The sequence below is a fragment of the Anoplopoma fimbria genome, chromosome 11 (genome assembly GCF_027596085.1).
Source record: "Anoplopoma fimbria isolate UVic2021 breed Golden Eagle Sablefish chromosome 11, Afim_UVic_2022, whole genome shotgun sequence".
NCBI lineage: Eukaryota > Metazoa > Chordata > Actinopteri > Perciformes > Anoplopomatidae > Anoplopoma > Anoplopoma fimbria.
In genome coordinates, this window is record NC_072459.1 from 6628424 (window position 1) to 6641602 (window position 13179).

Below are 13179 nucleotides of genomic sequence, written 5' to 3' on the forward strand. Positions count from 1 at the left end.
TCTATTCATTTTATTGTAGGCCTAGATGTTATTTTATATCCACAATATTTATACCTTTAATTTATTATCACGTGCAATTGTTGGCTCTTTCGATGTTAATTTATTTCAACTTGCCATGAGTTTGTGTTTGTGTGCCGAATTAAATATACCACAGATCTATTTTTCAAAGCAATAAACGTTTAAAACGTGTGTACTTATTTTGTGTCTTATTTCGGTTTTTTTTATTTACCGATGGGAAAATGCTGCCTTCACTTACTATTCATAGGGTCGTAATTCTGAGTACTTCTAAACTCATGTTACTATTCATCTACTTTTGATTGGACGTATTCACCCCCGTAAAGCACAGATGTAAGAGCACGTGGGTTGTTGGCTGATTTTATTTTGTAATCAAGGTTTTTGGGCTGTAGTACGAAAAAAAAACAACATCTGTCGCATCTGTCCAAAGTCGGAATATAAATACATCCGTTATTTCCGACAGTACCTGAAAGCAGCATGTTGTTGGTCCACTGCTGCATTTTCGTGACGTCAATTTCATCCGACGCGAAATAGGATCGTGCTTTCTGCATCGGATCCGATATTAAAGACACACGTGTGGTAAGAGACGAGCTATTGGGAATATATGTTGTTTAATAACACATTTGTAATGGTACGTTTAAATATGGGCTGAGTTTAAAGGAAGGATTCATATATATAATCGTGACGTAGGTTTTCTGTAGCTCACAGCTAACTGTCCCGGAAGTGGACAAAAAGTACCTGTTCGCCTTTATCACCTATGAAATCACCTTTTTAAAGACTGACACGTGTTTCACATGTGGTAGAAAATAAACATTAATTCTCTCGTGGTCTGTGTTTGATCTCACAGGTGATACATAAATATATATATATATTAGAGAGATTGAGACATCAGACCATCCGCATCCTGGTTCACCAGCTACAGAACCCATATATAATACTAATGTCCTCATTTAATCCAGTAAAATGAATAAGAATCACTGCTGGTGTCTGGAGATACATGTGTGCTGTTAATTCAGCATGCAAAGATATGTTTTCCTGCTCAAAATTCATTGTTATGCCAAACTAAAATCTAAGAAACCTGATATTATTGTTTACTCTCATCATGTAAGAAAAACAGGTTATCAGACTTTTAACAAATCTGTTAAATGTAATTTCGGCATACAATGTTGACACCAGACACCAACCTATGTCACTAAAATCCAAATCTGATGTGTTCTCATTTACATTGTTATGGTTACATTTAAAGACTGATCCAGGGTCAGGGTTACTGTTTTCCCTAGTGTGCTGTGGATTTAATGTGTGGATCCAGTAGTTTGTAAGAACTATAAAGATATTGTGTTAAAGTGTGTATGCACCTTTAAATGAGAGTTTATCACTGGTCATGTGTGACTTGTTGTCGTCCTCGTCTACCATTACATTGAAGATATCCAGGGTCGTATGCAGCAGTTTTCAAGCTGTTCAGTCACAGAAGAAAAGACAGCGCAGACAACAGGCAATGATCAGAATAACAAGATTACTCCGTCTTAAATCTGATTAATAGCAGAATTAGTCATAAATGGTATTGGTTTACATGTGGACATGTGGAGTCTTTGAATATGTATGATGGACGGTATTTTAAGATTTTATCGAAACAAATGCATCTGTACACATGACATCTATTGCATTCTGTCCATCCTGGGAGAAGGATCCCTCCTCTGTCGTTCTCCCAGAGGTTTCTTCCTTTTTTCTCCCTGTTAAAGGGTTTTTAGGGGAGTTTTTCCTGAGCTGATGTGAGGATGTCGCATGTGTACAGACTGTAAAGCCCTCTGAGGCTAATTTGTGATTCTGGGCTAAACAAAATAAACTGAATTAAATCCTTTTAAATTTTAGGTACAATTGCAAATAGATGACGGATGATAGATAATTATTTTTGAATGAAATCTGACCCGCCTGGCATACCACACATTGCTTAGCTATTATGTAGGATGAACTAACCCTCTACAGGACATTCATCTCGGCTAGTTTTTACTTCCTCTCCTTTGCTGTGCGTGGTTTTTCAGTCAAAGCTTTGCATGCAATATTGTTACAAGCATTGTTGTTTGTTTTGAAGGAGGATGAACCTCACGCTTGGCTGGCTGCTGCTTCTATCCGTCTCTGTCGGGGTCTGGTCGGTGCCCATTGACCGCAATGCAGACAACCAGGAAGCTAAAGCGGAGGTGCCGGAGGAGAACGTGGTAATGGTCTCAAAAGTCTCAGTCATGTACTTAAATTGAGATGCAGCTTGTTGTGAATAACTGGTCCTTTACAACACACCCTTGCAGGACACTGGCCTGTACTACGACAGGTATCTCAGAGAGGTGATTGAGGTTTTGGAGACGGACCCTCACTTCAGAGAGAAGCTGCAAACGGCGAACACGGAGGACATCAAGGTCAGCGGCCGTTTCTTTACGTCAGGTCTCGCTGTCAGAGCTTCCTTCGTTAAGCTTTTTTGATTTTAGGATCTCGTATTCCATCTGTTCTCCTCACCTGGATGTCTCGTGTTCTCCGTCAGAATGGGCGTCTCAGTAAAGAGCTGGACCTGGTCGGTCACCATGTGAGGACTCGCCTGGATGAGCTGAAGCGTCAGGAGGTTTCTCGCCTCAGGATGCTGCTCAAGGCCAAACTGGACAGCACCAACACACAGAGTGAGTGGACTTCTTCTTCTATAGAGAGCTTATGGAGTTATATTTATACATTAGATTTAATTTAAAGATCTCCAGTGGAAAATTAGATGTTTCCGTAGCAAAGAGATACAACAAATACTGACGTTTAAGGTTATGTACTATTATTAAATTATACATAATGTTTTTTTACTTCATAAAACGTCATATGTTGAATGATTACTTACATCTTACTACATAACAAACACTATATTTCATCCAAATTGTGTACTACTTAAAGCAATATTTTTGCATTTGGTAGAATTGCAACCATCAATTGTTTGTACAAATCATCAGTAACTGACTAATTTGAGCATAGATAAAAAATCTGAATCTTTATGGACAGATTTAAAGTGAGAGTAATACCCCTGCATGAGTGCACATTTTTTTTTGTCTGCAAATGGAGGAAAAACAAATAAATTAAACATCCAAATGTTCCCTATCAGCTGTTCATATTGCCATAAACAGATATAAAAATGAAGGGATGGTTTGTTAAAATATGCATGGATGCAGATCAGAATTTTCCCAAGCAAAGCAGATGGAAGCAGCACATTCACAACAGTCAAATATTTGCTATTAATGGTAAAATATACTCATGAATGCAAATTAGAAAGGTTTCTACTAAGAGAGGAATGTAGAGAGATGTGTTCAGTGAGCGTAGGACATAATGGAAGTCAGAATGTGTTTGTTAACCGATGTGTCTGCTGTGAAGGCCTGCAGATGGACCACGCCTCCCTGCTGAAGCAGTTTGAACATCTGGATCCTCACAATCAGAACACATTTGAGGCCAAAGACCTGGAGCTGCTAATCACCACGGTAAGATCATCCGGAGAGAATAACAGCTGGATTATCGTTGACCTCAGAGACCTGGAAATCAGTCGACGTTTTCTGTTCTGACCAGATTTGAATGCATCGTAAGGGGAAGTGAAGAATCCCCTCAGAGTTCATAATTACACCTTTTCAAGCCAGAGGGCGCTACAAGTACAGCTCAAATCAAGATGGCGGGCCTGTTACTGATTGTTCCTCACACCATGTCTGACGGTTCTGTCTCTCTCTCTCTGCGTTTAGGCCACCAAGGACCTGGAGAACTACGACGCCGAGAGACACGAGGAGTTCAAACGCTACGAGATGCTGAAGGAGCACGAGAGACGGGAGTACCTGAAGGGCCTGGACCAGGAGAAGAGGGAGCGGGAGGAGAAGAGAATGCAGGAGCTCAAGGACAAACACCGGCAGCACCCCAAAGTCAACGCTCCGGTACGCACAAACGCACACGTGTTGCTTTTCTGCGAAGTGGAAGCGAATGCTCTCTCACAGGTTTTTCTGCATTTTCTCTCCACACACAGGGTAGTGTTGCTCAGCTACGGGAAGTTTGGGAGGAGACGGACGGACTGGATCCTCAGGAGTTCAACCCCAAAACATTTTTTAAACTGCACGGTGAGTAACGCCTCCTCTTTTTAACCCCCTGTTCTTTATTAAGATGTGAACAAATATGATTAAAGTCCTTCTGTGCCCTGTTTAGATACAAATGAAGATGGTGTTTTAGATGAGCAGGAGTTGGAGGCTCTCTTCACTAAAGAGGTAAAGAACCCTGCAGAAGATCACGGCTTTTTTCTTGTTCGGTTTTATAATGAAACTCATTAAAATGACATGACAAAATATCAGAAAATGGATGATCATCCATTTGAAAATACAGCTGTTACATCTGTATTCCTGCAGGTTTTATTTTAGAAGTAAAAGTTTTGACCTGACAGCAGTGATGTGCACAGCAGCTCTGTAACACCTGTTCATTTCCCCTCCTCCAGCTGGAGAAAGTCTACGACGCAAAGAACGAGGAGGATGATATGATGGAGATGGAGGAAGAGAGGCTGAGGATGAGGGAGCACGTGATGAAGAATGTGAGTCTTAAGTATTTGTCTTATCTCTCTTTTTTTTTTTTTAATCTTTCTGCGCTTTACTTCGACTGACGCAGCTTACGTCTCTGTGTTACAAAAAGGTGGACGTGAATAAAGATCGCCTCGTCACCATGGAGGAGTTCATCAAATCCACGGAGAAGAAGGAGTTCAGTAATCCCAAAGAGTGGGAGGTGAGGAGCCCAGAGGTGGCCTGCAGGTCGGGGGGGGAAAGTGGGCGGGCATGTGTTCAAATCCCGTGGATAGATGGGAGAGTGTGGGCGGGGGAGTTAAACGGGTAAAGCGTTATTATTATTTCCCTCATCACCCAGACTCTGAGCTGCTCCCACAAGTGGACGCTCTGGATAGAAGGAATTTTTCTTACAATTAAAACAATTAAACACTGTCGGACTCAAAAAAAAAGAACAAAATTAGATATTTTCTTTTCTGTTTTACATTTGTCTCCCTTTTTGCCTACAATACCCACAATGCAACTCGCCCGTTCAGCCTGAGATTCTGCTGTGTTAATGTAGCTTGGAGCAGAGATTAGGGAGCTACAGAGGTCTCACTTCTTCCCAACTTCACACATCCAGATTCTTGAAAAATCTTGTTGTCTTCAGACTGAACTGACGACTTTAGACATTTATCAGATTATACAGGTTGTTTTTACATGTGCAGTATTACTCACCGAGGGCTGTTTACAGGTGTGTCAGATCAGTTCTGCGCTTTGTTAAATAAGGTGTGTGTGTGCACATCAGAACTGGTTTTTGGAAAGATGTTTCTGAAAATGTGTCAGCCTTTTTAATATTCATGTGAATTCTGTGTCTCTGCAGACTCTGGAAACGAGCCCGGTGTACACGGAGGAGGAGCTGCAGCGGTTTGAGGTTGAACTCCGGGACAGAGAGGAGGAGCTGAAGAGGAAGGCGGAGAACCTCCGTCAGCAGCAGGAGCTACTGAAGGAGAGAGGCAAAGCCCTGGAGGCCCAGAGGAAAGAGTACCAGCAGGTAACTGTCCGACACATCAGTCACGGCATCATCACACCCGGGTCAGACCTGGATTATAATAACTCAACGCCCAGTTTTCAGCCTTAAAGATGTTATTAAATTGTAATTTTTTCAATTTCAGGCCGTATTAGAAATGTCCCAGAGACAGAAAGAGCAGCAGGCAGCAGACGGGCAGCCTCCAGCGGGTCCTAATGGAGAACTACAGTTCCAACCAGAGGCACCAAAAGTGGAAGATAAAGGTAAACAATCTGAGATATGACACGTGTGTGTGTGTGTTTTATTGTTGGAATGGAATTTCTTCTTCTATTGAGTGGATCTTTCTCTCTCTTCTCTCACAGCTGAACACCAGGCCGAGGTCCAGAACAGTCTGCCTGCAGAGCCTCCACAGAATCTGCCTTTAACATAGTGCAGCACGCCTTCTCACACACACACACACACACACACACACACACACACACACACACAAACAAACAAACAAACAAACAAACAAACAAACAAACAAACAAACAAACAAACAAACACGCACACGATTTGCACTGACACAGATATCCAGATTGGTTCCACAAACTGAGTAACGTGGAGTGTGTGTATAAATTCAAACTTGGCTTGTGAATCCTGACATTCTGTACTGTGTGTTCATCACTGTGGTCTCTGTTAGATTTCAAAGTTCTCAAAACAACAATATATATATATATACACATATGTGTGTATTTTAATTCATGCAGGGTGTTCAGTGTAACATCATACACATCTATAAATAAAGTCCTAATTTAAAACCTCTGAATCAAACTTCTGGAAATCAAATTATTTTTCTCGTCTCGTCTCATCCCACTGTAACGATTGTTTTCTTGGAGAACGCCGTCTTCCTCCCATGCATGTCATCACAAAGCTGTTAGCTTTCCTGATTCCGATTTCCTGATTTTCCTATTCATCCGGGATAATCCAAATCCTATTTGTAATCCCTTTTACGAAGGAGTCCTGGCCAGGATGACAGCGTGAAACTTTCACCACATAAGAAACAACAGACTGACGTTAAGGAAGGTTTTCATTCGGTATTGAGACAAATACTTTAAGTGCTCAAATGATCCTTTAAATCATGCATGCTTATGAAGTAATCTAATAAAAAATGTCTCTGTGACTCATACCAAGATGAGGCTGCAAAAACTTTCAAAATGCTTAACCAGAAACGTTCCAGGTTCCAGAAAAACAATCAAAAAATCTAAATTATGAAAGTGTTGGATGCTTTATTAAATTGTCTCGCATGCTGGATCTGGACTTTAAGATCTATTTTACTGTATATTTGATGTGTTGTAATATTATATTTTGTTTTAAGAGTGATTTGATACAAACCACTATAAAAAAACGTACCTTTGTAATAGAATAATATAAGTAATAATTCAGTGTGGGTGAGTGTTTGGATGTGTTTTTGTGCTCCCAGCCTCCTCCTCCTCCTCCTCCTCCTCCTCCTCCTCCTCCTCCTCCTCCTCCAGGTCTCTGTGTGTCTCTGTTGTCCACTGTAGACCAGCTGATGCTTGTTGTTGTCCCGCTGACGAGATGCTCCCCTGGCCCGCCGCTCAGGGCATTCCTATCAGCATTCCTCCAACCCGCTGACCCCCGTGACCCCCTGCGGGCCTCCTCCTCCTCGCCTCTCCTGGCGTCCACGCAGCTGCCCGCTGTCAGTCACCGCTGTCATATCGGCCCCCAAACAGAGACGTCTTCAGAAAAGCCGCCTGGATCATCAAGTCAGTGTTTGTTACGATGCAATCAATATTTCCCAGCCAATACCAATACATGAAACACACTTTTTTTGCTGTATTAGCACAAATGCAGATGCAAAAAGGGTAAATAATTATACTTTAATTCTGTTGTTAATAAAGTATTGTATTAACAGGCTAACTAACTAACTAATTCTCCATCAGCTCGAGTAGAATAACACTGGAAGATACCAAAAATGTGTCTTATAGCTGATGTTAACAGGTATCAACACTGTACCGAGATACCTTATTAATGTGTCTGTAACGCAAAAGTTTTGGATGCTTAAATGAACCATATATCCTTAATTTTAAACATTTATAACAATACCACCTTCATTTTAAACAATAAATAAACCATACTTCCTTCATTTTAAACATTTATAACAATACCACCTTCATTTTATACATTTAATAAACCATATGACCTTAATTTTAAACATTTAATAAACCATACTTCCTTAATTTTAAACATTTATAACAATACCACCTTCATTTTATTTTAAACATTTAATGAATGAATGATGAACACTAGAGACTTAACACAATGAAGACTAACTTTAAAATGCTTTTTAGAACATATATATATATATATAAATAGGATTTTATTATTCATGTGGTAGGACTGTGTCTGTCTTTATCACTTCGTCTGTTGCCGGTTTCCTGTGGTTGACGGTGCAGTGAGGGTTCGGGTCTCGTTGGGACCTTTAACGGGTCTGTTGTGGTGGTGTTGGTCTGCAGAGGAGCGCTGACATTTCATCCAGCTGTTTGTGCTTCTGCAGCTGTCAACACGCTGTCAGCGGGTCTATTAAGACGTGGTGGTGGTGTTAGAGGCTGCTTTGTTCAGATACTGAGACTTTACTGGAGAACTGAGACTGTGTACATTCACTACACTACACTTATTATTCTACTGTTCTCTCCTTTATTTTCTTAAAATTGCACTTACTGCTTATTTTGCTGTTAAACAAACTAATTTGGTTCACTGTAGTTAAAAGTAGCCAGTTTTGTATCTGTTCAAATACAAGTTGCAGTAACAGCACAACGGAATTAGAATTTAACACAATAGTATAAATAACTTTATACTTTTTATATTTACGATTTTACTGCAACAACACTTTTTATTCCATGATAAGGATTTTAATATTTTAATGATTTTAATATTTTAAGTGTTAAAGGTAAAAGCTGAAAGTCCTTTGAGGCTGACTAATATTCAGGTCTTTGCAGATAATATTAAATATTTGAGGCAATTTCATATTTTATTTGATTTAACCTGTATCATCCAAAAATAATCCCATTGAAATATTTGATCTCTTTTACGAAAAAACAAAACAGAAAAAGTTAAAAACAACATGAAAATCATAAAAGATTTCACATAAAAACCGAGAGAGACAAACAAATTAACAAAGTGCATCAAAGAATTTTCATTCAGTGTTGAGTCATTCTCTGCTCAAAACTTTTAAAATAATCTAGTTTGAAATGTCTCTGTAGCTCACACCAAGATGAGGCACCAAGACTTTATGAATGCTTTCAGCATAAAACGCTGCAGGTTCTAGGTATGACAAAAAAAACTTTAGAGAACAGAAGAAATAGAAGTAGAGAACATAGATGAGGAGGCAGCTCCTGAAATATAAAGAAAAATAAACCAATACTCCGTTCTGCATTTGTATAAAGAAACAAACCAACTGTCTCATACAAACTGCAGAGTTGTGTGCGGAAACACAAATCAGAAACAAATCATAACGCATTTTTTTAACAGTTCCTTAGCTTGTCTGTGATTCACAAAAACTGACCCTCTCTGTCATTTTGCTTTTACAAATATTATCCACAGACATGGTCAAATCTTAATATGAAAAATAAAATGTATTTTTTATAAATAACGTGATTTTTAAGCAGCACTAATATGATTAGTAAGCAGCACTTTCAGCTGATGTGGATGGCCATACTTACAATTTTAAAGTTTGATTCTGACAAATATCACAATGTTATAAGTGCTTAACGTCATCTATTGTAATGCTTTGTTTTTACTGTTTTGATGTTGTGTTTTTATGCTGCTTTACTGCAAAAAGAACAATGCCTGTGAACTGTAAACGATCAGCTGATGGAACAGTTTGTAGGTTTTAAAATGTTTCCAGCAGAAGCTGAGATCTGCTGTTCATCATTCCAGACTTTCTTGTGTGTTTGTTTGTTTCTTCTTTTTCTCTATTAAATATATAATGTTGCAAATTACATGTGGATGCTCTTTGAATCTCACTGGTGGCTGTACTGTACATCACCCTCTCTGAAGAGGGCATTACGTCACCTCCCCCCTCCTCCCTCTGTTATAGGTACTTAAGACCCGCCTCCCCTGCGTTCTGATTGGCTGACAGACCAACCCTTTCAAGACTGGTGATGGTGTCTGGTACATTTTTACTGACAGTAGTGGCTGAGAAAATTGTCAACATTTGTATTCAGTTTATTTTAATAAAATGATTTAAAAGCTCAATAGATCCAGAAACTTAATATAAAGTTTGAAAGTTAAAGTTCTGGTCGTTTTCAAGTTGCTTTTTACTGATTGTAACCTTTTTAAAAGTTCCTCATATGTTATAGTATATAGTACAAAAAAATATTTAAAATCTATTAATAAACAGACATTATAGTTAAAACCTTATGATGGCAGTGCATTGCATTTCCCTTATTGATCCGCCAGAGGGAGCAATTGTTTAATTATTTTTAGCAAGTTTCCTGGACCACACCGTGGGAATAAATTTAAGGAAATGCTTCTCACTATACTAATGTCCATTTGTTTTGTGTTTAAAGAAATACAGTGAAATAAAGTGAAACAAAGCACACATATACAGTAGTTTGGGGATGTGAGGAGTTTAATAAGACGGTGTGAGCTTGTTTCTTTAAGACCCAGCATCTTTACTGAGGAGGAGAGATGAGGGAAGATAAACGATGGGAGGTCGTCAAGTTACACAGAAACAGCAGGAGGGAGACCGGAAGCACTATTATTTATCTTCAGAGTAAAGTCCCAATGTTTCAGGTTATTTATAGAAGTGATTTATCTGTCATTACTCAATTTTTAACAGAGTTATACTTATATAGCTCAATTTCAACTAAATATATTTGTCCAAAAGGAGTAAATATAGGACATTACACCTGTCCTAGTTTCCTGTTACCTGTCCTGTTGGTTTGTGATGCTTTAAAGTGATGTCTACTCAATAACAGGTTCAACATGTCTAACTGCAGTCACTTCAACCAAAGAGCAATGTTCTCTTCTCAGAGCGTTACATTTGAATAGTTTTTAAACACCTAAAGATGTAAAACTATTGAGTAGCTCTCATTAAAAAATCAAAGACACTAAAACTTAAATGTGTCGCAGAAATACTGTCTGCTTTTTTCCTATCATCATTATTGGTTTATCAAATAAAACCAATCATGAGTCACCCAGACACCTTTCTTTTGGCTTAATAAAAATATATTTAAACTACACTGATATTTATTAGATATTTTAACGAGATTCAGGGGTTTTGTTTGTCACCTCATAGAATATATACAGTCAAATGCAGAGTGGCTTACCCTTAAGATTGTGCTAACAAGCTAGTGCACTTAATAATAATATTTATAATAATAACGATTGTTTTTTTGTTAAGCAATTTGAAAGATATTATTATTAATAATAATAAAAACATGTATTATTATTTCATTATTATTATTTATTGTTATTTTTTCTTTCTTTTTATTTCTAATGCTATACACATTGATATTATTATCACACGCACATAAATGCACACATATGAATTTACACACACACACACACACACACACACACACACACACACACACACACACACACACACATGCTCATTCACATCTTGACTCATTTTTTTTCTTTGTTTTCTTGTTGTTTATAATGTATTATTATTATAAATCATATCTTGTAAAAATGCTTATTATATTATATATATTTCATACCATCTTTTTGTATTCGTTATAGTATTGTGATTTAAAAAAAATATTATATAGGTGGAGGCTTCAAATAAGCCCAGTGGGCTTTCCGCCTCTTCCTGCACTGTAATATCATTTATCAATATTATTTGTTATGTTTCAATTGTGCAAATAAACTAAACTTAAAAAAACTAAACTAATAATCAGTACCAACAGAAAGTCAAAGGACAACATTTTCAGAATAAGAATTATTTACAAATATGTAATGAAGTTAAAAATAGAATAGAATAGAATATTGAGTCGACGCTGTGTATTTGTTTTACCATGTAAAAGGTAAAAATCAACCACATCTAGTTTTTTGTTTTATTCTGACAGTCCTAACCGGATCTCTCCTGCGTTTCCTCCGTGCGTCTTTACGCAGACGGAGCCGAAGCGTCGCTCCCTCTCAGCAGCGAGAGAAGGGAGGGGATGGGGCAGGCTGGTAACCGGGCTGTGACGGGGGGGATGAGCTGCAGCCTCCGTCTCTCAGGTGCTCCGATGGAGTGAACCGGCCGCCGAGGCGCCTTTACTTCCCGTTCTCTGCCGACCATGGAGAGGGTAAGAGACGCACACATCGGGTCCGGCTGCTGCGGCTGGAAATCCACCGTGATGGTCGGTGCACACGGTCGGTGCGTTAGACCGTCCAGCTGTTTTTATGGGTGGAGAGGAGGGAGGAGGAGGGATGGAGGGATGGAGGGAGGGAGTGGGGTGTTGATAGGAAATAGACGCCTTGCAGTCGGAATAAAAAGCCAAAGAGGCGCACCGTTTTACCGACGTTTACTCTCATCCCACATCACTGAGACAGAACCCGGTTGCGTGATAAACATCTCCCGGTTGAACGTGTTAATTAGGCCTTCATCGTTTACAGCGTGATTGGCACCTCCTCCCGGGACGAGGCTCTCCTGCACAGCCTTACATGCTTTAAAAAGAATAAATACATAGGATGCTTTTTTCAACATATTAAGCCATTTTTTTTTTTTTTTTTAAGACAGCAATTAATTTCCCGTCCAAACACAATGAGTCTCCTGATTCACACAGAAAAATATATATATATATATATATATATATATATATATATATTTATATTTTACAGATGGCTTCCGGAGCCGTAGAAAATAATTTCCTCCTGGATACAGACCGTAATTACAATTCATGATGATGACACCCTTTTTTTTTTTTCCACACCACATGAAAACGTAAGAAACAGCGCCGCGTCGCTCTGCTCTACCTACAGGCCGGATGATGCTCTGTGTTTGAAAAGGCTGCTGAGGTAAAAAAAAAAAAAAAAAAAAAGAAAAAAGGAGGCTAAACTGTTCACGACTCGTTCACGTGCATCATGCGCCAATCATGTGCACCTTTCTGACTGGATGGATGGATGGATGGATGGATGGATCACTACAGACGTTTGGTACCGTGATGCAATAACGATGGTTATTCTGTCTGTGAGGTGTGTGTGTGTGTGTGTGTGTGTGTGTGTGTGTGTGTGTGTGTGTGTGTGATGATATGGTGGGAAATACAGGCTTTTTATAAAGCCCCTTGTGCTCCTCCATCACCTTGTGTTCCTAAACCTAAACATGTCCTCCCCCTTTCTTCTTCTTCTTCTTCTTCTCTCTAGGTTCTACTCTCACCTCAGTAAAGCCTGGGCCGGGGGTCAGAGGTCAACCATTAAAACCTGCACCTCTCCCTCTCACCCCCGCACACCTATTCACCCCTCCACCAGACCCACAGCCCCCCATCACCCTACACTGTCCCCCCACCCCCCAAAACTACTGGAGCTCTCACCCCCCAACGTCCACAGAGCTCGTCTCCCCCTTTGCACTTGTGTCCTGCTTTAGAGGAACACCCCCTCCACACACACACACACACACACACACAC

The 13179-nt window shown here is 39.4% G+C and overlaps 1 protein-coding gene across 1 annotated transcript; it reads left to right on the top strand.

The window, feature by feature from the left end:
* Positions 1–500: 500 nt before the first annotated feature.
* On the top strand, positions 501–6369 carry nucb1 (nucleobindin 1). Its single transcript, XM_054607484.1, has 13 exons — positions 501–594; positions 2105–2228; positions 2316–2423; positions 2546–2678; positions 3406–3509; positions 3762–3947; positions 4037–4127; positions 4213–4271; positions 4496–4588; positions 4687–4776; positions 5416–5586; positions 5708–5825; positions 5925–6369. Exons 2-13 carry the CDS (start codon positions 2109–2111, stop codon positions 5990–5992), a joined length of 1341 nt encoding a protein of 446 aa, XP_054463459.1. The 5' UTR covers positions 501–594; positions 2105–2108; the 3' UTR covers positions 5993–6369.
* The last annotated feature ends 6810 nt before the right edge of the window (positions 6370–13179 follow it).